The following is a 27,022-nucleotide window of genomic DNA, read 5'->3' as shown; positions in this document are numbered from 1 at the left end:
TCATTAAGGATCCTAGGGAAAATTTGGATCCGGTGATGAGGGAGGTCCAGAGATTTGGGGAGGTGTCGGGGTTGCGGGTGAACACATCTAAGTAAGTCTTGTTCCCACTTCCTGAAGCCACATCCCGGTTTCAGGACACATGGGGATTTCAGTGGCACATTACTTCCACAAACTACCTGGGCATCTCTATCGCGAGGGACCCGCTTTTGGTGTACTGCGACAACTACCTTAAGGCTCTGAGCAGGGCCAGAGAAGCCTTGGAGAGGACGCTTCTTCCGAGATTCCTTTATATCTTTTTGAATGCCCCAGTGGCGGTCCCCGGGGATTACTTCTGTGGCTTGAAAACTGCTATACTTCAATTTTTATGGGCAGGTAAACGGCCAGGGTCTCGTGGGACAAGTTGGTGGCCCCTGTATCAGAGGGCGGTCTGGCGTTGCCGGAGTTTGAGGTGTACTATGAGGTAGCGCAAGCTGGGTTTTTGGTGTACTGGCACAGGTTACAACATGTCAGGAGCCATTTTGAGGTGGAAAGCACGGTAGCCGTGCCTAATCTGTTTAGGTCGGTTATTTTGTTAGCCCCGAGTCGGGTACACTCTCCGAAGGACCTGGTGGAAGTAACGTGTAGGGCTAAACTAGAACCGAAAAGGAAGGATGGAGTTCTATACCCGCCCCCCCCTGCTCCCGGTTATATATACGCCGGGGATTCCCCTTACTAGTGAGAAAAGCTTTGTGGACATGACGAAAAAACTGGGCAATACATGTTTTGGAGATTTGTTCCCTGAGGGAAGGTTCGTGTCCCTGGAGGAATTGAGGGGGAGGGGGATGCTCTCAGGCTTGGATGTGTTTCTTTACTTTAGACTTAGGGCGAGTCTCCGATTGGTGTTTGGCACCTTCCCTGACCAACCGCCGATATCCCTCATTTTGGATAAGACACTTAAGGGCCTGATGGGGAAACGTATAACCACAGGGTTGTATTCGATGTCCATTCAGTTCAGGGGTATGGGAGCGTCGCACTCTCAGGGAAAATGGGAGAGGTCATTGGGGAAGGAGATCCCGGAGGACGCATGGAAATACTGTTGTGAAGGCATAAGGAAGGGTGCTATTAACGCTGGATACAAACTGATCCATTTTAAATACATCCACCAATTTTATTATACACCTGCCAGAATCAAGGAAGTCTTTCCGGGCACTACTGGGAGATGTAATAGGTGTCACCTGGAGGGGGCGGATTTCCTTCACGTTGCCTGGAGCTCCCCGAATATACAACAGTTTTGGGAAGGTGTATTTGAAACGATTGGGGGGATTGTTGGCCAAACAGTGAACCCAGATCCAATGATGGGATTGTTGGGCTATACTAAGGAGGTTCCTAGAGGAACGCGGAAATTAATACTCCTCATATTAGCTAAGCGGAGAGTGGCCATGCTATGGGGGAAAGCTCATGCCCCAAAAATTTCACAATGGAAAGATGACATTATGCATTGTAATGACATGGAGAATGGGTGGGGGTCGTTGAACAGGCAACGGTGTGGTGATATGGGTATGTGGGCTGCGTATACACATTATTTGCTTCAACAACCTGCCATTGAACATACTGGATCCTTGGTGTGCAGCACTGGATGAAAGACTTTGGCGAGCAGACCTGGGGTCAGTCGCTTGATGCTGGTCACTGGACGAGCGAGGCTAGAGGGTTGAGATGACTGTTCAGTGGTAATAATGATAACAATGGTCAATGCAGACTGTGCTTCAGAATGGCGGTCAGGGATATGCCGTGGTGTGGCGAGGGGGGGTGGGGTACTGTGGGGTTTGTTAGTATATGGTGTCGGTTGTATGTTGTTCCTTCAAGAAAATGAATTAAACAAAATTTTAAAAAAAATTAATAAATATATTTTGACCAGCTTTGGTTACAAACGGTTTGGCAAGGTGGACAAGGTCATCATCATACACTTCAAGGATCCCGGAATCCTCCAGAACCATACCTAGGAGTTGCTCTAAAGCTGGCATGATGGGCTCATAAATGAGTGGTTTTGCTTCCCCCTGGTCGAGGTCGATCCATTTAATACGTTGCCTGGAAAGACATGTACAAATATCTCCGGGCGCAGCCTGGACGTTCCTTATCTAACTGGCTGTCCCTTCATACTGGCTAATTTCAGAATCAGGGGCTTGTGGTCACTACCTGCACATTCATGACCTTAAACCCAAGGGCTTTACTCCACAGGTTCAATGAAAGAAAAATTTAATCAATAAACGAGGAGCAGTTTTGTCCCTGAAACGTCATTCTGGGTGGTTGGTCTTCTTTAAAGCGGCCATTGCATGCTCCAAGTACCATTCCCAATAGCGCAGTAGTATGGATAAGAACCATAGGGTGGGCCCTATACTTTATCGATGGCATCAAGGGTGCGATGTCCCCAGGCCTCATTAATATCATTCTAGACACCCACAAAATCCACTAGAGGTTCAACCTGAAAGTTTAGCTCACCCACCAGCAAACTTTGGTGATGCATATTGTCAAATTGTATTCTTGACTCCAGCAGGTGTTCAGCCACATCTATAATATTGATTGGGTGTTTCCTAGCTACCCGATTATAGACATTAAAGAGGCAGGCTTAACACCCCCAAGTCGTTAAAGTTATGTATTGAAGATGGGGGGAGCCAGCTTCTATATTCAAAGCCTTGTAATCTAGGGTGGTATTAATTCAAGTGGCTAGGCCCCCACAATCCTGCCCTTTGGACCCTTCCCGGCTGGTACACGAAAAGCCTCATAGCCCTGGTTGCATGTCCCAGGTTTCCTGGAAGCAGATGATATCATGTCCCTGGATAAAGTCACACCAGATCAGGTCCAGCAGATTTTTCCTACGTCCTACTATATTCGAGGAGATAATATTGATCTCTCTTCTTTCCGGCTGGAACATTTGGGGCGGCTTAATATCATCTCAATGTATTGCCTCAAGATCCACATGGGTCTGGTTGTTATACAATGTCACATGGCTCTGTGCATCAGTCAAAGTTGTTGCTTTACAATAACACATGGTTCCACCATCAATGGTCGGAGAAAAGGGTGACCATGAGGGTACGAATTTCTGTGACAAGGTTGTAGGGAGGCTTTTCCCCAGGTGGATGTCCTTATCCCCATGAGGGGAGTCCCTCACTACAAGGTCCTCCCGCATATTACCTTCCTAGGGACACTATTCAGTAGCGGCCTCACCTCCCTAGTCTCATGGGAAAGGGCTACCCTCTAGGGAGAAGTGACGAGACCTGGTGAATCATCACATACCCTTCCCCTAATGGATTCGGCTTCCACATTTTTGTTCATTTATTGTCCTTGCCACTATACTATGAACATACCCTGGTGTTTTCTTTCCAGGCCCAAACCAGGGTGTTCGCCACAAACCCAGTTTCTTCCTGGGTATGTAACAGGGGATATTTAGACTGTGTCGATTTACTTTTTCAATCAACTCCCAAAATGGAGGGAAATTGTTACCAATGATGAATTTCCCCAGAAGGCCGGGGGCTGCAGCAGAGTTTATTGTGAGCTCTTTACCCTGAATATTTAAGTGACTGGGGTTCGATTATATATTTCTGGTTTTCCATGCACACATGCAATTCTTACTGGTTTACCTATCTGCAGATCTTCGTGGTATATAAGGTTCACCCTTATCTCTGCTTGCTTACTTCCGGAGTCTACAAAGGCAGAAACCTGTATCCCCATTGATGTTCTTGTTCATGAGATTTAAAGGGGACATAGACAGAGACAACTACTTGCTACTAGAGATAGTGGAAGGGCAACACCTGATCTCCCTCCGAGTCAGTGGTTGCTCCCACTCCCCTCCCCTCCCCTAATAGAATCTGAAAGCAAGCGTCCCCAAAAGGCAGTACCCTCCCCGCAATAAAGGACACACCCCAGGAGGGAATGAGACCACGACCAAGTGCGGGTGAATGTAAAGGGTTTTATCTACTCAAAAAGGGCATGCAAAGGACTCTGCAAGCTCCGAGAGCACTCTGTCTGACAGTAGCAAAGACAGTATTTATTACAAAACCAAGTCACACGTCCTACACACTATAGGGGGCCCATAGTCTCAGAGTTTGGGTGGCGTCAACTAACTATAGGTGAGGCAGTGATGAGCCGCTCCAGGATTGGTGGATATCCGCGTGGTGCCAACGTGGGATGGGTCAGCTGGGCTCATCGGGGTGGAGCTGCCAGGCCAGGCACGGTCAGTGTCATTGATTGATGGCTGCACTAACATTCTGCCCTTGTGGCTACACACACACAAACACTCATCCTTTAGACAATTCCGGTTGTGCTGTAAATCCTACAATATGTTACTCTAAGAAGTAATCAGAGACCGGGAAAAACGCATGCAATGTGAAGCTTCACCAATACATCAGTGCACTGTTACATTTGCCCTGTTGACCGGACGTCATAAACCTATGTGTCTGGTCCTAGGGCACAAGGTGATCTGCCTTATCGATCTGTCCTGTTAGATGTGGTGAGGGATTACTTTATGATATGTTAGTCCAGGATTGAATATCTATTCTCCGAGGCTCATTAACTTGGGGTGAGCGGAAGTACTACTGGATCAGTGAAGGTGCACCTTTGGCCCCTTGAGGCGGTGGGGTTTAGGACCAGGTTGTAAATAATTCATCTGGCCGACCATGGCGGCCTTGGATATGGGGCAGGTGAATACTTGAAACGGGTCCAACTGAAGTAGGGAAGGTGAGGCCGCTCTGTCCGCGCACCGGCAGGCCCTGGCGGGCCTTGGCGGGAGGAGGGGGGAGATGGCCTTGTGGTTATATGCAATTCTCTGTGCCTGGGCTGCACACTATACCATACGAGGGGACGGTTAGTAAAGTTAGTAATATTAGGATGATTACACATTTTTAGTGTTTATACATTCATGTGCTACTCCATGTGTGTCTATGAGAGTCTGGCAGTGTTACATATATCACATAACATTAGCTGACTACATTTTAGCAATTATATAAGACAACAGATGGATAGATAACACATGAGGTAGCATTAGGTTTGGTTGTGTACTTCAGGAGCATAGAAGCAATACGTTCATTTGTGATTGTACATTTACATTCTTGTCATAACATTTAAACGTGTCCCACTGTATGACACACAAGTACACTCAGTAATGCTTTTCCGCCTGCCTTTGTACATTAGCAGCAATTGTTAGTTAGCACTAGGTGGGCCGTGGCAAGCCCTTTCATTGAGTCTTCAAGGCGCATGGTGTCTTGCGACGGGCTGGGGTCATTTTTGCTTTATTAGTGCTATAAACTTTTATCCCTTTCTCAACACCCGTATTATAATTTATATACACTCTGTGAATCGTTATGCTCTGGTATGCGGTTAACACTTCATTTGGGGAACATAGGCAGGGGTTCATACAAGGAGGGTATTCATACCATATATTTTAAATGTTAGGGGTTAAATGCTGGGTCGAGGCCTGTTCAATTGGGATGGTTTTTGTTATTTTCCAGACTTGAACCGTGTGTCAGTTCACTTCGAGGACAGTGATGTACTGCGGAAGGTAAATGATCCAGTGTTTGTTCTGATCTTTGCTCGTGTCTGGTTGCTCGTGAGAACGGGCCTCCAGTGGATCTGCCATGGGGTGGAGGCGCCGGAGGAGTGCATGGCTCCCTGAGCTTTTGCAAGCAGACTGTTTCATTGGGGTTTCGGTTGCTTCTATCTAAAATGGTGTCTGTGGTGTGTTACAGTACAATCCGATTGGCCCTGTGTGTCGATCAGCAGCCACACTGTCACCTGAGCCCCGTTGCACGGTGGGCCTCTGACGAGCCACAAGCCTCACGCAGGTGGGACATGTCAGGGAGGGGGTCCCATGGACCTATCCTCCCATACAAATCCTCAATTGGAGATTCGTTCATCCATCAAGTTGAGTGGGCACATTGCCTCATCGACACAAGTGATGACTCTAATCCAGGTGACAACTCATTTCCACCAAGTGGACAAATGATTATCTGATACAAGGGGAACATTGTTTTCCTCGGTCCGTCTGCGCCTGTGGGCCAACCTTTTCCCAAAATGTGCCGGGTTTTTGCTAAAATGACATTTCATGGTATAAAAGGAAAGGACACTTCACCTACTGCTCAGTCTCCAGAGGCCTTGAACCCCCCTGAGAAAAAGGGTATTCTTTTAACTCAGATTATGAGGATGATCTGCCCTCTTCGGCAAAAGATTTCCACAAGTGGGTGCTTGGAGTGATGGAGTTCATGAAACTCCCTGCACCGAAAACTATCAACTGAGGGTGTATTTCCATTGGCCCTCTCTATTGGGTATGCAACAGGTCAGGTGATTATGTGTAGAAGAATACGATTGTAGAGGCCAGGATTGTTGGGAGGAAGCCTCACTCTGGATCCTCTAGTTCAGAAGTGCATCAATGAATGTTACTTTGTGGTGCTTTCTGAGAGGTTATACCTTTCTAATGATTCAGATGTCTATGCTGCTGCTATGCTTTGTGACAGAGGAAAATAATCTCTTGGATACATTGAACCAAAAGGTATACATCAACTTGGTGCTTCACTTGGGCAAGGCGAACTGAGAGGTGCTGCTGGCGGTATGCAGTTAGTGTTTCTAGAAGGCGCTGGCATCTGTTGCAAGAGACCAATCTACAGAAAAGTGCTGTTACGCTCCGGCCTCACAGAGGCCAGTCCGATTGGGAGTAATATAATGGAATCTTGTGTCCATCACATTGACAGTGGTCAGAGGCACGTGTAATAGGGCTGACCTATGCCGGCACGGTCAGATTAGGGCCTCCAACTTTCAAAATTAAATGCAAGAGGAAGGTTGGGGCTTCATTTCGATGGTGTGACCATTGTCACCCCTCCAACTACATGCTCACAAAGAAGACTTCCTTCGAGATGGTATGACAAAATCTTGACTATCTCACAGAACTGAGCAGAATTCAATAAGTAAGGGTGGAATTCACGGTTCTATGTTCTTTCATGCCTTTTAAACGTGTATAAAATTATGAAAAGGTCCTCACATTTTTTCGTTGTTTTTTGGGGGCAGAGGGTTGGTGGAGGGGGAACGTTACTCAACCGTGAGAGATATATTGTTTGCCCAGAGGAGTGTGGTGTGAGGAGCCAGGAATGAGACACGGACACAGAGGACTCATTATTTTGGTTAAGTACATTTATTAACTGAAAAGAGGGGTGGGAAATAATTCACTATCCCTTATTTAGGCTGTGTTTCTATACATCAACCAAAACGGATGGGTCTGCCCTTTGTCAACGTGTCCCAAAGTAAGAATATGTCCTGTGTCTGAAATCCTAATCTGGCCCTCACATTCTAAAACTATCTCTAAGGTGCAAAGGGTTTTCAAAAGTGTGCAAATGTTCCAATCCAACACAAAAGGTATAAATCGAAACCAAAAAGTTCCAAATTGCCAATGTTCACAGTTTCAGTGAATGGCTCCCTTCCACAGGTTCCTTTTAGCAATACCAAAAAGTTCAAACTAAGAATAATCAAGTTTCTTAAAGTTCAAAAGGATACGTCTTTCTTTTGGATACTGCAATCCACTCCCAGAGAAATGGCTCCCCAGGTTTCTCTTCTCAATCGAAAGCAGGTTACACAATCTTAAGGGCATGATTCCTCCTTAGAATTCTCCTTTTAATGTTTCACAAAGTGAGTGTGGGTCCCAGAATTGCATGTAACCTTGTATACTCCACTTCGAGGTTCTTTCCAAAGTTACAACAGCTCGCAGTCTCAAGTGTACGATTCTTCCTTAGGTTTCTTTCTACAGCAGTTTACATACTGGAGTATGCCTGGTGTACTCTCCTGCCAGGACTTGCAGGCTTTTCCTATAAAACGCTTATTTATTTTCAATACTTAGCTTTGCCTGGTTTACTCCCCTGCCAGGACTTGTGTGCATTTATTTTCACCACTGTGTATCGCTACTTCTCGTCTGCTCATATTATCATTACTGTATATTCGGTACTTTTCATCTGTTCATTCAGCTTGGTTTACAAATATTCGGTAGACCTTTTCATCATGGTTCAACATAAAATGTGTCTCTGGTTTCACACCTTGGTCTTCCCTAAGTTTGTGTCGAGGGTCCCAGGCCCCAGTCCCACTGTCTAGAGCCTTTGTGACACTGCCCGACAGTGGCTTGGTGTCCGAACCCTTTCCCTGGCTCTCTGGCTTTCCGGTTATGTCTTCACGGTGTTCCCGACTCCAAGTCGGGTATTTCTTTGACACCCAAGGCTCTCCCTGTTGCTGTCAGTGTCTTCGGTAAGCGTCTGCACTCTGGACTTTGTCTAGACCTTTAGGAAGCACGACTTGCTTCATCGTTCTCCGCGTCCTGCGAGCCTCTTGTGATGAACCTGATGGCCTCATAACTGTTTTCCCAGCTGTGACCTCCTCCCTTGTGGCCAGGTGACTGCAGTCGCTACCTGATCCTGACCCTGTGGGCAGCTGTATTGATGGAGGATCGCGGGGGCGGGGGTGGGGTGTGTGGGGACAACCTCCGGAGATATATCCCAACTTGATCAGATGAGAAGCAGTATCACCCTTTTCCCTTTGCAACAATCTAATGGCCCAATGTGGTGTCTTCCCACTTCCACCCATTGAGAGTAGAAGTAGTGGAAAGCTTTGGTCACATCTCAAAGGCTCTCAACTAACCAGCCTTGTAAATTATGAAAGACACTTTTTCCAGTTCCACATACTCTTCTTCCAAACCTAGTTTGCCTTTAAAACTGATTGCAAACATGTATGCAATATTATCAAAAAGGGTCTACTATCCCCACAACACTGGGATGAGGAAGAGGCGAAGAGGAACGATGATCACTTCCCACTGTTAGCAGTCTTGTCCTTTCCCAAATCCTATTGGCCAGAGCCAATATAAAAAGGAGGAAAGACTCGGGAAGTGTGAGAGAGGTCCTCCCTGGAGGACCAGGCGGCAGGAATGCTGTTCTGGAGAAGGAAGGGCTGTTTGCTGCTGTGCCAAGAGAAGTCAGGGGGAACCCTTACCTCCTAACTGCCTGTGGGGAGCTGGAAAGCACTGGAGGTGTCAAAGAAGCCAGTGTGCCACCCCTCCAGTTGGCTGGCATGAGAGAACTGATCCTCTCAAAAGAAGCTTTCAGGAGAGGACGTTGCAGCTCCCTCAGAGGCGTGTGGAAGCTGGAGGCATGAGCCAGTGTGGCGGAGCCAAGGAGCTCACCAGCAGAGAGAGAAAGTAAAGTTGCGTGAGCAGAACGTAACACGGAGATGCCAGAAAACACAGAAAGATTCCTGGGCATTCAGCAGCTGGAAGAAGCAGTGTTCCCTTTACTGGGACCTGAGGGAAAGACATGCAGGCGCGCAGCTCAAGAGAAGCTGGAGAGACGCCAAAGCAGTCCTGAATGGGAAGAAGGCGGCAAAGCTATGCCACGTAAGCAGAAACAGGACCGAAGATGCCATGCAGAGCTGGTGAGTCAGCCCAAGCAAAGTAGGAACCCCTAGGCGTTTCGACGACCACGCAAAAGATAGTTTGGATATTGTAAAGCTGCAGAGATATAAACAATAATAAGATTGTTTGCGAGTCAAAAAGGCAGAGTACAAATACAACACCCAACAATATACAAGTGCATGGAATGCAGATATGGGGAAACCTTCGAGGACATTGAAACAACTAGATAAGCCGAACCAAGGAAGAGATTTGCAATTTTGAATGTAAAGACACTGTTATATATGTATGGAAATAAAAAGTTCTGGCAGGTGAGTAAACCAAATAGCTGCAAGTGCATAAGAAATCCTGGCAAGGGAGTATACCAGGCGATTGCAAACCCAACAAGAAGTCCCAAGAAAGGACATTGTTGGTTGAATGAAGAAGGAACTTTTTAAATGAAGTAATTACGAGGTTAAGCAGCTTTGTACCCAACAGGATTAATGTGGACCAAGAAAGACAAAACTGTTTGACCAAGAAACTTTAGTGGAGCAAGAAGCTGGGTAATCATACCGAGCTATTCAATCGCTCTCTGTTTATACCCTGACCGGGTTTCATGGATTATGTTGCTTAGAATCAAAGTATTTCTGCGTTTTTCACAGTTCATTGTAAGTAATAACAGGATAAGTCAGTCATCATTTTTCAATGTAATCTGTATTCAATAATGTTCACTAATCACTTCTTAGTGAGGCAGGAATCCGCATATCCACAATTATAGGTTCTTGTACCAATGCATTTCAGAGAATATCTCCTTCGTTAGGGCGGACCTTAGTGTTCATAGTTCCATTCATATCATAATGCGAATAACAACATGAAATGATAATATAATAAAGTAACATAAAAGCGAAAAAATAACAGAGCATGTACCATAAATTTTGTATTTCCTAATGTTGTCAGCACATGTAATTAAAAAGAACAAGAAAAAAAACGAGTCAATTGTGGAATCCCCAATGGTGTTCTTACTAGATTCTGTGTTCTAAGAATATATGAAGTTCCGTTACCTGTCCTTCAGATTCTGTTGCAAAAATCTTTTACACGTGGATACTGCTCTGTAGTTTGCATAAATCTGACAAATGTCTTTACCGCTTGACAATCAGTATCTTGGCGGGTAACGCTGTGAAGACCACAGTAACTACTGTAAACACATAGAATTAATATAGTCGCTATGTGATACAAACTACCTAAACTCTTGTCCTTCCTAATTCGCTTACTTGCTAGCTTTGTAGTGTGAGGGTCAGGATAGAACATTTGGACACAAGGAAGGTTTTGATTTCTGACATCCTGACAGACAGATCCTTGGTTTTTGGTAGGGAAATTCCTCTTAGAGCAGTGTCAGAGAGGCATTTTCCCAACCTGTTCATGTTAATAAAAGTCTTTAACCAAAAGCATAACAACTGAGTCCAGTTTTCATTTCCGACGTCTCACAGTCTCCAAAGTGCATTGCACGCCGGGCTGCCCTCTTGCACCTGCAGTGCCGCCGGTACCTTACTCTGCCGTGAGATGGAGAACTCCATGTCCCTCTTCTCAGTATGGTTTTAAACCATGTTGGTCCAATGGTCTTTTCCCAGCGACTAGACTGCTGCTCAACGTTCTCGTGGGAAGAGATCACCACTCCTCGCCTCTTTCTCATCTCAGTTGTTGTGTTGTTTCTGATGTGATGTTGAGAAAGTGACATTGAACTTCATTGGGAGTAATCAGCACTGCTCCCTGCTTCTTCATCGCCTCCGTTGTTAATAACCTAGTCTTTAGAGGGTATTTGTGGAATATCTGAAGTAGACTTGGTCAGAGATTGAGGGAGAGTGCCACAATATGCCATCAAAGCACGAGGAAGGGAGGGAACATCTCCAAAATGGGAATGGGGGGTATGTAAATGTTTCTGATGATGCTGTGTTTGTCCACCTGAGGGTCGCCTCCCGCAATGTGGTCCTCCCTCATTTAGCCGCCCTCAAGGGTCATGATCAGGCGGCAGCTGCCGTCCCCTGGCCACATTAGAAGAGGCTACCTCAGGGAAAGGAGTGATGACATCAGATTCATCACAGTGGATTTTGGGGATTCTGTCAATACAAGAAACTTATTGACATGGAAATTACGAATCTGTGTGTCCCCCACCCATGATGCTGCTAAAATAGGGCCAGCTTTGCGTCCCTGTCACGGGGCAGTGAGGGAGCCCACCCTAATCCACCATGGGTGCTTGAGTGTAGGCATAATGCCTCCCCACCACTCCTCACCGGCGATGATGGCGGCCGAAAAAGCAGAGCAGCAGCCAGGGGAGGCGTGCACTCCAAGCTGGATATCGCAGTAGCATCCCTGGCAAGGGGTGCCGTAAAACGCAACAACCCTGGCTGCAGGACGTAGCAAGTATAGACGCGGCACGAAGGGGTACCGTGTCCATGACAACACTGGCAGGCTCTAGCAGACTGAGTCGACTGGAGTCTGCAGGCACAAGGAGCCCCACTAGCCCACCAGGGATTATTTTAAATAATAAAGGCCCCACAAAGGCCTTTTCCTCCACTATGCCACCAGGGATTTAATTGTTATTTTAAAATGCCCTGCAGTCCTTGAGCAGTGCAGCATCTCTTGACACAAGCAAGGTCCATGTTGAAAATGGGGTGGGCTTATTAGCCCTTTTAAGCCATCCCAAGGCTAAGTAGCCAATCCTGGGGGCAGGTGGTGTATTTAAGTAAGCCTGTGTGAATGCTTTAGTGTGGGTTAGTTTGGTGAGAACAGGAGGCGGTGGAGGACGCCCGCGAGACCAGAGGAGGTGAGACTGATTGTAGTGCGGAGGCTATTAAGGAGTGGGTCTGTCGAGTATTTGAGTGTGAGAGTAAAGAGTGTTAGTAGTAGAGGAGGAGTAGGAGAGGAGTGGTGGTAGTGGTGGAAAGGGAAGAGGGGTGATCAGGGCACCATGTCCCTGCGGTTTGTGAAGTAGTAGTGGTAGTTGGGAGTAAGGACAGAAGGTAGTGGGGTTAGCGAACAAGAATAATATGGTAGCGGGCGGTAGAGGGAGATAGGTTCATAAGTGAGAATTGTGAAGAATCAGAGACAATTCTCCCCAGAAACCGGTCGGGGACCCTCCACGTGTGGCCAGATTCCAACCCTGGCGGCGGTGTACTGCAGGATCATGGGAGTGGGGGTTGCAGGGGAGTTTGATTAATCAGGAAGACTGGGATAACCCCCTATTCAACTTTCCCCATAATCACACCCTTTTGATGGCTCTTTGCCAGACTGTAGAAGTTGTAAAACCTAACTTTTGCAGACTAAACTACAAGTCCCAGAATCCAAGAGGTACGGAGACAATGAAGAGGACTGACGCGGTGTGCAGAAGTAGCAGTCAGGCAATTAAGCCTGATAGCCATTGCAGTAGTTAGGCAATTAAGAACAATAGCCTACACATAAAACCTATTGTGAAACCTGTGAGGCATAAAAGGCGCCAGCACAAAAGGAGTAATAGCCAGGACTGGAAGGCTGGCTGTAGTAGCAGTAGTAGGAGGAAAAGCACGAGGCTGGCAAATCAAGAGAAAGTGGCAGAATAGAAGGGACACCGGAGCATGGAGACAGCAGATTTCTGTCAAACTCTTAATTGCAGAGGCTGCGTAGCGGAAGATGTGCAGGAGGCTGAGTTGCCCTTTGTGAGCCATGTTGCAGTGATTGCAGAGCCGTGGAAGTGCAGGAGACTAAGGCCAGAAACAGATGGTAAGCTGAGGGTCTCCGGAGAAAAGGGAACACTCAATTCAAGTGGCCGGATCAGAGACACCCATGCTGGAAAAGGGTGTGGGTCCCCAGCAAGTCAGAAGCAGTAGAAGAAGCAGAAGTCGGGTAAGCAGTGCAAACCACAAAACCAGTGCCAGTGAAGCCAGTGAGTGAAGCACTGCGTTCAAATACACTGTGCAAGCCTTGCCGGTAACTAACTAGCTCCTAACTGACAACTGTATGAGTAAATGCGACTGTTCGTTATATCAGATGTCTTTCTAACAGTGGAATTGTAGCACTCATGTATAACATTGAATATCACTATTCGTGTGAAAAGCTAAATTACTTGAAACCCATTGTTGAAGCCTTGAAAGACTTGCTGTATCAGAGTGGTCGTGTGTCCCTAATTAAAAGAGGGAACGCTTCCTAAATTATTACCCAATAGCGAACATTGTCCATTTATAATCTACAAGTTACAGAGAGTGAAACCTACTTGAAAGTCGTGTGTACATAATTATTTTCAAAGGAAGTCAAAATCTCATCCTTTACTGTTACCTGGGAATATGATTACTCAACTTTTTACTTTAAAATCTATAGGATGGCATGTTTGTGTGTGCCCAATTGTGTTTTAATTTAAGAGGCTGAACTCTATACTGTGTCCAGAAGTGACATTTATTCTAGTCCAAAAAAGTAAAGAGTCTAAAGTATTGGAGAGAAGAACAAGCAAAGCCAATAGCCATCCTCTGTTTATGGTGAAACCAGTCTTGCTAAGCGCAAAAGAGTCATCTAACTCCACTGTAATGTTGTTAGCGGCCAGGGGACATAAGAAACAAGTGACCCATTGTTACCTGAAGCTGAGAGAGTGGCACACAAGCTTCTAGGTAATTACTTGGGCTGACACCTGGTGGAACAGTGGGAGCAAAGCTGGGGAAGGGAGAACAAATGGGTTTGAAGAAGACCCAGAAGTAGAATACAACTTGTGGTGCAGACCACTCCTGAAGTTAGAACAGAGAGTCTGATGGGCAGAAGCAGGCTGTTCTTGTGGTAGTTATACAGACTGAAGAGGCAAAGAGGCTGCCCCTTTTAAGAACGGCATTAAAATGACAGTGCCTTGCCTACCTGAAGAAGTTGAGTATCAGTTTAAAAGCTACCTAATAATTCAACATTACTGGCGTAGTAGTAGTAGAAATACTTCAACTGTGGTGACATATAAAGTTGTCTGCAGATGTCACATTGAAGTGGTTGAAGCAGTAACGTACTGTGGGACAAAGGTGACTGTTCTCAAAGTACGAACAGCAGAAGCGTGGTTGTTGAAAGTAGAAGCAGCAGCAGAGAAACAGCATCCTGCCAGATATACCAAATGCCAAGTTGTGACTGAAGAAGTCCTAAAGAATTGTGTATTATTGACATTTGAGGAATATTACACTTTCTTGTCAACTGTGGCAAATTATCTTGAAGTTCATTAGCAGGAATACCATCGGTGCCATGTTCCTTCTGGAATTTGGAAAGGGATCTTTTCACACAGGAACAAGGAATTGTTACCAGTGGATTCTTTGTTTGGTGAACTTTAGTTGACTAAACTTTCAAGAGATGGTTCAAAAACATTATTTTCTTTTGATGAACATTTTGAAGTGACTTTAAAGTCTGGGGAAAATACCCTACCCAGGACCGGAGAAAGCCATTCAGATATTCTGTTAATATTGTTTATTATATTGTTTTGCTATATAATTTCCTTTTTTATACTGGTTTAGTGTAAGGGCCGGTTTACCCATGCTAGAGAATGTTCCCTTAGCCTTTAGACTAGGGTAGAGAATTTCACTGTAGAGTAGGGCAAGCAAGGTATTTTCTCACTTTATTTTCTTTAATAAAATGGCATATTTTGAGAAATCTACAACAGTTGTCCGCCTCGCATTACTGACCCCTGACAGAATGCACGACTGCACTTTATAGCACCTCCCAGTTCATTCAATATTAGTAACCACTCATACCAATCAGAATGCAGTGAAACCCGCTCATCCAACCTCCCCCAGACCTTATGTCACAGAGCCATAAGTGGCCCAGACATCAGAACTAACTAAACTCGTCCAGGCCAGCCTTCTCAAGCTAACGTTTGCTCGCAAGGAAATCATCAATGGATGGATGGGTGTAGCCCCTGTTTCCCAGACCTAACCCAAGCCAGGGAGCATCCAATCCTGCCCTAGGTCATGGACAGTTCCCATGGATACCACCAACCCCCACCCCAAATCTGCTAGGTAGGGAGTGGCGCTGCACCAATTAAAATAAAATCACCTAACAGGAGATGGGCTACACGCCGAGTTATTTGATCAATAAGGGACACAGACTCCAGAGTGAGTTATATAGGGATCCCAACGAGGACCCCTCTTTACTTAATAGCACTTATACCTTTTATACCTTTTCCCTAGGTTTCTCCTGAGTTACAACTTACTGTGGACCTACTACGTCAGCTCACCCTTCCTTGGAGGGGTCTCTGGGACCTATAGGGTGAGTCTGGCACAACAGACCACCTACCTAAACTCAGGTACCACATAGAGTGTGAGGCCACAGGATGGCCTCTGTGGGTGGTCCCATATCACTAGGCAACGTCAGGCAGGCCGCTGCACTATCCCACTACCTCATGCTAGAGTACGACCCCTCTCCATCGTTGGCACTCCATTTTACCGAAAAAACACGCTGTAGCCATGCTTCACTCCCGTGGTACATAGTCCTTTATTCTTTAATAGGTGGACACATGGAAAGTACAAAATAAGCACACAATTACGCGTTTCACCCAAAGAGGGCTTCGTCAGATTGCATAAATATATTCCTACCCCGTACTTGGACTTTTCAATCCACTTAACATACCCCCTAATTCTTAACCCAACTCTATACCCCCCCCAGTTAACAATTACCCTACATAATCTAAACATACATATATACTACATAAAACAATATGTCACAATGGGGTGAATTGCTATAGTCAGTCACCCCATCACAGTACCTTAACATCAGTCTGTGGTGGCGCTGGCTCTGTGCTAGCTGGTGCAGGGCTGATTCTGGTGCCAAGGGTGGATGATGACTGGTTAGGTGCTGCTTTCAGGCAGGGGCCTGTCTCCTGATGACTTGTGATGGGGCCCTGGCACCTTTTCTTTTCTTCAGGGTGCCCCTGTCAACCACATGGGGCCACCCACACTCACCGCGCAGCCCGAACTCTTATCTAGTCCTGGGTGGCCCCATGCGCGAGCCCACGCTCACAACCGCAGCACTTTATGGTCTTCAGAGTGGGCCTCGTTGGCTGAGGACACACCCGAGCTCACCGCCGCACCCACGGCAACGTATTTATAAAATGGGTGTGCCCCGTTGGCTGGGGGGGGGCAACCCGATATCACTACAGCACCCGCGTGCCATTTTAAAATCAGGCTGTGTCCCCAGAGCTATGGGACGTTGCTGTGATAACCGCTGCAACCCGTGGCCATATTGAGGTGGGTGGCGTCCTCATGGCATATGGGGATGCCGCTGTGATTACCGCTGCATCCTTCTTCTGGCGCGTCCCCTCAGCAATCCGTTGTTAGATGCAGGAGGCGGGCTGCGTTCTTCACCCGGGAGGCTCCGTGTGGCGGCCTGGGGCTTTCTTCAACCTGGGCCGCTCAACATAGCAGCCCGGGGCATCCAACTTCCCTCCTCTTCACCCGGGTTGGCCGGCAAGACCAACTTTCTTCGCAGCTCCACCCTCATGGGTGGAGTGGGCATCAACTCTCTCCTCTCTTCATCTCCCAGGCTGCTATTAGCATACGCAACCGGGGAGGACTTCAATGAAGGGCCCATCTCACTGGCCACGAGGCAGGCCTTTGGGGGCACAGTCAGGCAGCCTGGTCTGGGCCCCCACCCAAACACAGCCCGGGACAAGCTGTTCTTTATGGGCCCAGGTAGCACCTGGCACGCTGCATGGGCCGTGAATATCAATGGGCCTGTCCGGTCTGGCCCCCGGATGGGCCAACAGGTGCACCGGCCCCGGGGCGGTCGAACTGCCCTTTGTATAGCAGCTCCGTCCCCTTGGATCAGTCTCAGGGGACTCCCAACACGCCACCCGGCACCATTTTCGGGATTCAAGTCCGGGGGTGAGGGGAGGCGACTTGGGGCAGCGACCTCCCAGGCAAATCTTTCTTTGCTTCTTTCCCCTTTCTCTCACTCTCCAACTGTCTTTTTTAGCTGTCTTTTTTTTCAAATCCTCTTTGGATTCTTTTCTAGCCTGCCAGCCTATTCTTGGGCAGGGGAGTTCTATTTTATTGTTCTATTCTTTTAACATTCCATTCAGTCCCATGGTGGACTGGATGGTTTCTTCCAACACACACAGAGGACATATAAATAAATAAAACACACACTTCACTTTAAATAAAAACATTTATTAGGCTCTATGGGTATCCCACAGTACACTATGAAAAGTGGGCATACAAGTAAACAAAGGAAAACATATTTTCCTAGGAAAAAATCAGATGGAAGAGACATCTGGCAAAGAAACATCTGAAAAGGTAAACAAGGAATGTCTTCTGCATAGAAAAAAGTTGTATGTAGCAGCAAAGCAGTATTCAGAGGTCGGGCTTTGGGTTGAGCTGTGACTTTCGGTAGGACTTCTTAGTCAAAATGTCCCTATATTTCCTTTGGGATACTAAACATTTTCATCATGCTCCTTGAGTACAGTCTACAAAAGTGGTATATTTACAACAGCTGGTGAATATGGGAAGGCACACTAACCAGAGAAGAAAACGTTCCCACATTCCTTTAAATACTTCTTTAAATAAGGTGCCAACATTTTGTCTGACACTGCAGAAACCATGCAGGAGGATGGTGCCAGGGTTGAGCAGAAACTAAAACCAGCTCCTGGGTTTTGGGCATCACCCATTAGGTAGGAGCTACAGCAGGGGTACCAGGAGCTGCCAGAGATGCGCCTTTATATTTTTGTTCATTTTGTATCAACCATTGTGTTTAAATGTGTATTAGATATGTTCTAATGTTTCTTTATTAACATTCTCAAATATTCAAGGTTAATGTCACATTTACATGTTTCGAAGGCACCAGTTCGCCCTAGGAGACAGCTCCTGGTAGCTGTTGGTGTCAAGTTAACCAGGCTATACTATGCTAGAAGCATGGCTCCCAGCTACCCTCAATTTCGAACCCTGATGGTGCAATAGGTCAATCAAAGGCAAACAGTTGACAATTAGCCCTGCCAAACAAAGTATCCACCCCTGGAATCCATCAGCGAGCAAAGTATTTAGCAAGGATCACAAAACAGCAATGGAAATCCGGTCATCTTGGAACCGGTCACGACCCTCGGCCAAAACCCCCTCTGGCAAACCCATTGGCCAGGTGGAGTCAGGACTCGGGCCTCTAGAGCCTGGCATCCTCTTCAAAACCCCTCATGGGGCCAGTCCTGGCGCCTACGGCGCCAGGCTCATACACCATAAACAACAATGTGCTTGGGAACTACTTTATCGTATTGTCAGCCAACATGGAGGCATCCACATAGCTTGGTTCCCTAAGAACCAAACTATGCGGTCTAGTGTTTTGGGTGTGGCAGGCCTGGAACTACTTTCCCTGATACTACTTTACCTGGGCTATATAAACCACACCCTGACTGCAGAACATTCTTGGTGTTACTTTGCAGCTTGCAACGTGACGCTCACTGTGTCCAGCTATTCCCTCGAACCTCGGAGAAGCAGAACCTGCAAGGAGACAAAAGGAACATCATTAGCAGCAGCAACTTACCTGCAGTCTTCATCTTTAAACACTTGCAGCTACTGAGAACAGCTTCCTCGAATCTGCATGCCTCCCGGACAGAACGACCTGAAAGAGGAAGATAGAGGCAACATTAAAGAAAGCTGTAGAGACATTTGCAACTTACGAACTGCTCAAAAGGCTTACCTGGCTGGTCGCCTCTCGGCTGGCACCACTCCGGACATTCCACTCGCGCTGAAGAACACCGCGACCTACAAGGAAGGAAAACACAGGTTAGCAAAGGCAAGACTTCGCAGCGCTGCGCATAGCGCTTACTTACCGCATCATATCGCTCTTAATGCGCCATCATTTACCAGCGGGGCTCAACCAAGCAAGTTCGCCACGCTGAAGCTCTGCATACCTAAGGGAGAAAAAAAAGAGATATTTTAAACAAAGAAAGGCATGCAGGATAGCAACAAAACTGGACCGCACTCTCCCATGAAAGACAACGCGCCCCTGCAAAGAAGGCAGGACGGAGAGCACGCCTAATTCTACCACAAGGTGAGGAGAGGGCGCCAGAGGGACTGAAAGCATGCGGGGTGGAGGGAGGATACTTACCCCAGTCGGTCAGTCTTGAACACAGTCCTCCTGTATTTTCAGGCAGAACCGTCCCCGCAGACCACATCAGGGCAAAGCTGAGAAGCATACCAGCGAGTAACCCGGCTGGGTGGCGTCCCTGTGGATACCAGATGAGCATAACAGAACCAAGACTACACTGAGCAGCACAGACTGGTTTGATACCCGCTCCCGCACTTAGTGGCTGGTCCCCGGACTGAAGCTAGATATTAGAAACCAATTTAATTTGTTTTTTGAAAATGCTTTCTACATTGCTTAATATTGCTTTCAGGATGCTTCAGCGAGTTGAAGGGTAAGAGGCAAGAGGAGAGAGGCAAGGAGGGTGAAGAGAGTGGCGAGAGGTAATAAGAGAAATTGGGGTGACGGTGAAAACAAAGGTATGAGCGAACTAGAGATTAGTAGAATGAGACTAGAAGAGAGGTTTGCAAGCATGTGGTCCTCTTCCACTTTCCCATGGTGCCAGCAGACTGGACCTCCCTATCTCCTGGTCTCATCTCTGAATGGTACATTTAGCTAGGAGGAGCGGTAAAGGGAGTGTGAGGAGGGAGTGTTAGGGACAATACAATACCAGGAGCCCCCCCATCTATTTCTCCAGGCAGATAGGGCTTCTCTGTGGACAAGAACAGCAGGGATTGAAGGAGGTCATTGTCTCCCAGAGGTAAAGGTCAAGTTCTGAAGTTCATAGGCAAAGGAGGTAGCACTAATCTTCAGGGCAGGTATGATCCAAACACACCAGAGACCAAGGCAATGGGACTTTGCAGACGGCACACCAGCAAGGACGTCATTTGGGGGTTGCCACCGGTACCAGACAATTTCTTTGGAAATGCCCCTGTGAGCACTAGGAAAAAAGAACAAAGGGCCCACTCTGAGCCATGTATAATTTCTGCTTTTACAGTCCCTCTACCGGTCCTCCAGTAGCACACACAACGCTGTAGAGAGTAGAAGAGTGGCATAAGGGGTGTGAAGCTCCCAGGACTCTCGCACATTACCTTGCATCAAGGACTGTAAAAGGCATTACCTGGCACAACTTGACATTTACTAGGCATAGGATACAGCACTTCACAAACTACAGCGGTGCCTGTTCAAGTGAGGCTGTACCCTACATAATTTAACTATAGCAGGCGTATACAGCATTAACTAGAATACAATTACATTATTGGAACTTTTGAGGCTGCACTTGGCATCTTATGGCAAGGCCTGCACAAGGCGTTATCCCACATAAGGTGGTTATACCAGACATGAGACATTTACTGGCGTAAAACCACATTATTGGGACTTCTGAGGATGCACTTGAAATTATGATGGCTGCACCTGGACATACGAGGCTGTACCCCACATAGGACAACTACTTTATGCCAGGCATACAAGGCATTATAAGATGGCATGTCTGGGTTTTGTGTGCTGTATTTCACTTATAATAGCAACTCTAACATGTAAACTGTGACAGACCTATGAGGCATTTGGTGAAATAGGATCACAATACAGAACATTTTGTGGATGTACTTGGCATATGATGGCAGCAGCTGAGCATGTCAGGTTTTATCTTGCATATAGAGACTATACCAGTGCATATTTTGGGAACGATCTGGAAATTCTGGAGCATTTGGGTGTGCATTTGATGCATACATACAAATACTATCCTTTACATGCATAGAAATAAACAGCCAAGATAGCAGCAAACAAACCTTCAATTACCATAAGCACACTTATTTGCTGCAATGCTAGCAAACATGCACAGTGAAACCTGTATTTGCCATTTACTGCAAACAAAGTGTGTTTGCAGTAAATTTGAAATAGGTTTCTAACATCCTCATATTTGCCAGCAAGGTTGAGTATTATGCAAATGGTACTCTTCGTGCATAAGAACTACTCGCCAATGCTAATGGGCTAGTAGATTTTGCAAGCCCGGCTTAGCAACAGTTGATCATTGTGCTTTCAACATACATGATGTTACTTCTTAGGATTTCATCAGGTTCAAGGTTTATCTGGCATTGCTTCCTGTTATGCTGCCAGGTCAGAGATCCTGTGAGGTCATCTGACATTGGGCCACTTTTGCTATTCCAGGGCATTTTGGTGATTACATTTCACTGGACCCCAGGATAATGGCCCCAGACAGACAAGTCACCAGAGTGTGGTCCATGGACATGCCACTCAGGCATGGCCCACAGCCACCAATACGGGGCAAGGAGAAAAAAGTGCACAGCCCAGAGAAACTATGGTTTCGTGACTACTGGCCTTTCGGCATGGGAAAGCAAGCAAGGACAAGGTTCACATTTAAGAGCCTGGCATAAAGATGAGCAGAATGTCTAACAGAAAGCAATGGAAAGCAAGTGGAATTACCAGACACAAAGAAACCAGCATGGATCAGACAGAAACTAGCAAAGGTTTTGCAAAAAAAAGCATTAACATGCAAGCACAGAGCTAGTATTAACTACTTGTCTCCTGACAGAAAGACACCTACAATCACCAGCCTGGGCATACTTAAAAATTGCATTGCTTACGGGTGGTTGATACTTGGGGCTTCCTGGTTCACAGCAGGACATAGCGATTCCTCCTCATCCTTCTGTGCAGCTCCTGCACCACAGGATTTCCCGTCTCCAACGGTTGACCTCAACACCTCCTCCCCAGTGTCCAGCTTTCCAGCAAGTTCCACACCCTTCTCAGTTAATGAATACCTATTTCAAAATTAGAATCAGAAGTGAGTGGAAGGAATCCGTTTGAATAAGCACTATCCCCACTCAAAACTATTGTGCAGTTCATAGACCAGCAAAAGAAACAATTAGAACAGACATTTTACTGTGTAATCAAGACTTCAATTCTAAAATGCCCAGCCATGCAAAATCATGAAAATGCAAAGGCCCCATAATGAGAATCACTAGATTCAGGAGAAGCAGCACCAACGATGTAACAATTCCTTGCCTGTTCTAGTTATAAGTAATTTGTTACTGCTTGCTTCTCCGCGTATGGGCTCAGTACTTAAATGTTATGCAACTAGCTCTTCTTTATCAGCAAACTCTGGCAGGTCGTAGTTGTGAGGTTACCTTGCAGGGTTGTGTGTCTTAATCACAAGCGATTTCTGGATCAAGGTGCTGACCGAGGACCAAGCAGTGTACTTACTGCCAGGATCAGGCTGAAAGAGAGCATATCCGATATATTATCAGAACGCCATAAAACTGGAACAAAAACACTGTACAAAATGGGCTAAGCAAGACCATTGGTTGGTTTGTGCGATAATCAATAATAATAACTGGGCTTGTGAGACAAAGAAAAACTGATTAACAGAGATCTAGGACAATTTATTCCCACAGTGTGGTCTCTACATAATTTTGAGTAGGATTATCTTGGTTGACGGCTTCAGTGTCCCAGGTCTTGGTTGATGGCTGCAGTGTCCCAGGTCAAGAGCTGTACTTATTGTTAATAGCGATTGCCTTAAACATGAGCAATTCAAAGTGACCTAGTGCTAAAAAAAAGATCAGCTGTTATAGAACAAAAATAATATTTCAAAGAGATTGGCAATTTGACTTCTCATAGTTAGGACAAATACAGCTGCCTGCTATTGTGTGAACTGCTGGAATTGTGGGCTAATAGAATCTGGCTACAAACATGTTTTCGTCGACTGTCTGGTCACCTCAGACTGTGGCGGGAATGGTTTGCACGGATACACTGAAGAGTTTGAACAGAGTTTGCACAGTTGTACTGGGCCACACTAACTCCATATCCAGGCATGATAACAGTGGGTGACGCGAAAGGGTGGTCAATGGGCAACATGCAGATAAAAAAAGTGGGTAACGGGAGAGATGAATTTTAGAAAAATTCTGATTGATAGATGCTGCAAATCGAATGGAAAAAACAGCATTGAGGAAAAGACGATGGAAATGACCAGTCGGGCTTCTTTCCAGAAAGTCGTGTACAGAGTGAGGAGCTTGCCGGAAGCCACTAACTGGGTTGCTCCTTTCTGGAAGGCAGAACGATCAGAGTGTTGGCCGAGCATGCCAGCACCCCCTACAGCACCGATCTTGTGCTGAGTGCCCCAAGGGTCTTGCGTTTCCCCGACCCTATATAACATTCACCAAACCCGTTTGACTAAATAAATTTGATCCGCATTTCTTACACTAATAAAGCAAGGACACCCAAATCCTCCTCCCCCTCTCCGGCTTCTATTATGAAGAAACTCAGACCTTAAACATGGCATACTCAACAATGCAGGCTTGGATGGCTAAACACCAACCGTCTGAACGACGATAAGACAGAGGTCCTCCTTGTAGGCCGCTCTGCAGTGATTAAGAAGTTCAATGCTCAATATGCCTCCTTCAATATTGATGGCACGCAGATTCCGGTATCCTCTTCAGTGAAGTCACTGTGAGTGTACCTTAATGAAACCCTCTCGCTCACACGCCAAGTGAACGCCATTGCCTCCTCTGCCGCCTACACAACAAAACTGATTAATGCATCTAGAACCTTCCTATATCAAGACAGTTGCATTACAATTGCCCAAGCTGTTATCGGGGCAAGACTTGACTATTGCAAGGCCCTTTCTGAAAGCACTTCGGCACAGAACATACCCAAGATGCAGGTAATCCAGAATAAAGTCCTGTGAGCTGTGCTGAATATCCCAAAATGGGAACACATCTTAATTTCTAGAAGAGGGGCTCACTGGCAACCAATTCAAGAAAGAATTATGTTGAAAACTATCTATCACACATAGATGTCTCTCCAACACTGTGCCAATGAACTTGTCACACAAAATCACCAGAGCCCATTCAGTCAGGCCCCTGAGATCGGCCTACTCGCATAGACTAGTCCAGCCGAAATTGAAACGGTGCAAAGCAGGAGGAGCAAGCTTTCCCACCTTTGCAGAAAATCAGTGGTACTCATTCCCAACCATCTTGAGAGCAGAATAATCATGCTGGGCTTTCAGAAGGGGCCTGAAACCTTGGCTGTTCACTTAATTTCACATGTCCTCTGTGTTAACATTGTTTACTTGCAACTGGTTATGTAACAGCGCCTTGATGCCTCTGGGTTTAGCATGCTTTATAAATGAAATAAATAAAATATGATCAAAGTTTAAACCAATCTGGTATCCTTTTTTGGAAAGGTATGGGAAATCTTGCAAAACCGCTCACTCTGGATTACAGACAATGTGCAAAGGGTTATGGAGGAGGGGTAGGGATATATTCTTACTTGTCGGAGGTGGATAGTATTCCGATAAGTGAACAAATGAAGAGAGATGTTACATAGTAGATTGAACAGCCGGTTCTAGTACAAAGGGCCACTGTTGGGGCTTCCTTATACTGCCAGTGCTGTTTGTTGTAAAGGCTTATGCTTGAATTGTTAGGGCTAAGGGGCTGAATTGATCACTTGAAATGTGCAAGTTTACTGAGTCTGTTCTATCCTTTGTAAATTAAAAACAAGTGTCAAAAAAAGCAAAAAAGCACAGCCGTTTCAAGAATCTTCAGCCCCATCTGAACAAAGGAATCATTTGGAGCAGGGAGCATGGGGGTTCCAACTATGACGTATGCATTACCATGTATATGTTTTGTTTTTAAAAGATTGCTGCTCCACAGCAAGCCACAGGGACGTCTTCCCACAAAATGGAGGAAAGGGGGTGGGATTAAACAGCAGATTTATTACTGCTCCGCACCAAGCTCCAGTTCCGTCTCCTTTGCAGGGACAACATCCTATGGGTATGGAGGAAAGGGGGAGGGTGCAGAAATGTGTTTGGCTTATCCTGAATTGTCATTTCCATCCCCAATTCCAATATGAAATGTCCTAAACGCACTGGATTGTTTTGTTAGTTATTTTCATATGTGTACACTGTGGTAAATCAGACTCTAGAGACGACAAGTGTCATGACCTACAGAATACGCCCCTTTTGGACTTCCTGGTCCTTGTCTCAACGGGGCTTACACTCCCTTGTACTCCCAACATGGCCGTCCACTGTGAAACACCTTCCTCGCTCTACATGTTGGACGTAGCGTGTTCTATTAATAGACCGCAGCCCTGCGCGTCTCAATGCTATTGCGAAGTAGCGACCAGACGTGTGCTCCGTAGCTTGTTTTCCTTGGTTCCTTCCAGCCAACCCCATTCCCAGTCCCTTTCCTTCCTTTCTTGATTCCTGGACTCGTGTGCCGAGTAGCGCACTCTGTAAATTTCCCGGATTCCTGGATCTTTGCATCCCGGAACTTTGAACGCACGCTGGAGTCGGAAGAGACTCGTGCAGCCTTATTCAAGACCCGATCCGTCCGCAAGAAGGCATCGACAAAGAAATCCAGCAAAGATCGAACTCCGGTGAGAAGGGAGGAACTCCTTGACAACAAGGGGTCAAGGTACAAGTTGGCGTTTTATTAAACCAAAATAAGGAGTTATCCAGTCATTTTATTGCAAACAATACAGAGCAGTACATTTCAGCGCGGACAACAACACTGAAAAACAGTGCAAACGTTTAAATAAAGGGTACTAAGGTAAGGGTTTAAAATGGGTCGGGATGGGGTGGTGTTAAAAGGGGGGCCCCACCAAATAAAAAAAAAATAAACATTCTGTGGGTTTTTTCGGTGTTTTCTCCATGATGAAATTTACCACTCTGTAATTGTTTACGGTAAGATCACATAACCAATAAGGCTTGCCCTGAGCCTATTCCTAGTTCAATAACGCCAGTTAAACTCGTATGAAAGGACTAAGGTCCTCATCAGGAGTTGGGCCGTATTCTGGCAGTAAATCCACCGGAATACCACCCAACGCAATTACTGTTACCGTCACTTGGTCCGGCGGTATTACTGCATGATCATAAGCGGCGGTGGTGGTGTAAATTCGCTTTTTCTGTTAGTCCATAGGACTCAATGGGGCATAATTGCCCTGAAAATGGGCGTGAAGTCGACGCATTCACCTCCAGCTGAGAGATGAGGTGAATTCTCTGACTTTTCCCTCCAAACTCGTGATTGGGCAGTGCAGTAATTCGGCAGTAGCGCTATCACCGTCGCATTTTTACACCACCACCCAACTTCTGATGAGGCCCTAGAGGTTTTTATTTTTTAAACTATGGTTTGAAAACCAGCATACCAGTAAACCAGAAAAATCATAGTAGCTATGGCTTGGAATGGGAACCACGAGAGGATGTTAAGTCAACTCCTGGATTTGTTAATCCTGCCAGAGTACAACAGCAGAAGGTCACTATAGTGGGAAAGCATATACAGAAGATTCTGCACAGGCGATCAAGAGAACGGATGTCCAAATTAGTTTCTTATTTTAAGTATTTTCATCTGATTGTAAATGTCTGTGACTTTGTACATGCATAATAAAGGCGTTTAGCTAGTTTCTGTGGCTTCCCACTTTTAGCAGATAAGGTATCTGGGGACAGTGAAATTAACTGATTTGACAACATGGTCAAGTGGAGACACTAAGATTAGAACTTCGGTCTTGTGAAACCATAATTTGCAATTCGGTTATCAGGGCACTACATTATGGAATCCTTTTCATTAGTATGGTGATGTCTGGAGTGATCTTTTTTGTGTATATTTCACGTAACCTCATGTCATTTTTTAATATCTA

At 46.1% G+C, this 27,022-nt stretch overlaps 1 protein-coding gene across 6 annotated transcripts in view; it reads right to left on the bottom strand.

Annotated features, from left to right (window-relative positions):
* The window catches only part of MUS81 (MUS81 structure-specific endonuclease subunit), a 1,262,762-nt gene that overhangs the window by 689,442 nt on the left and 546,298 nt on the right, over positions 1-27,022 (bottom strand). For all 6 annotated transcript variants that reach the window (XM_069645007.1, XM_069645006.1, XM_069645008.1 and 3 more), the window contains 2 exons: positions 22,519-22,607; positions 21,979-22,152 (listed from right to left, as the gene is read on the bottom strand). In XM_069645007.1, coding sequence (XP_069501108.1) covers positions 21,979-22,152; positions 22,519-22,607 — 263 coding nt within the window. The remainder of the gene's footprint in view (positions 1-21,978; positions 22,153-22,518; positions 22,608-27,022) is intronic.

This window comes from Ambystoma mexicanum, chromosome 2p (genome assembly GCF_040938575.1).
Source record: "Ambystoma mexicanum isolate Mex_15411 chromosome 2p, UKY_AmexF1_1, whole genome shotgun sequence".
NCBI classification, from domain to species: Eukaryota; Metazoa; Chordata; class Amphibia; order Caudata; family Ambystomatidae; genus Ambystoma; species Ambystoma mexicanum.
The sequence above is the reverse complement of the archived record's forward strand: the minus strand, read 5'-3'. Positions and strand labels throughout refer to the sequence as shown.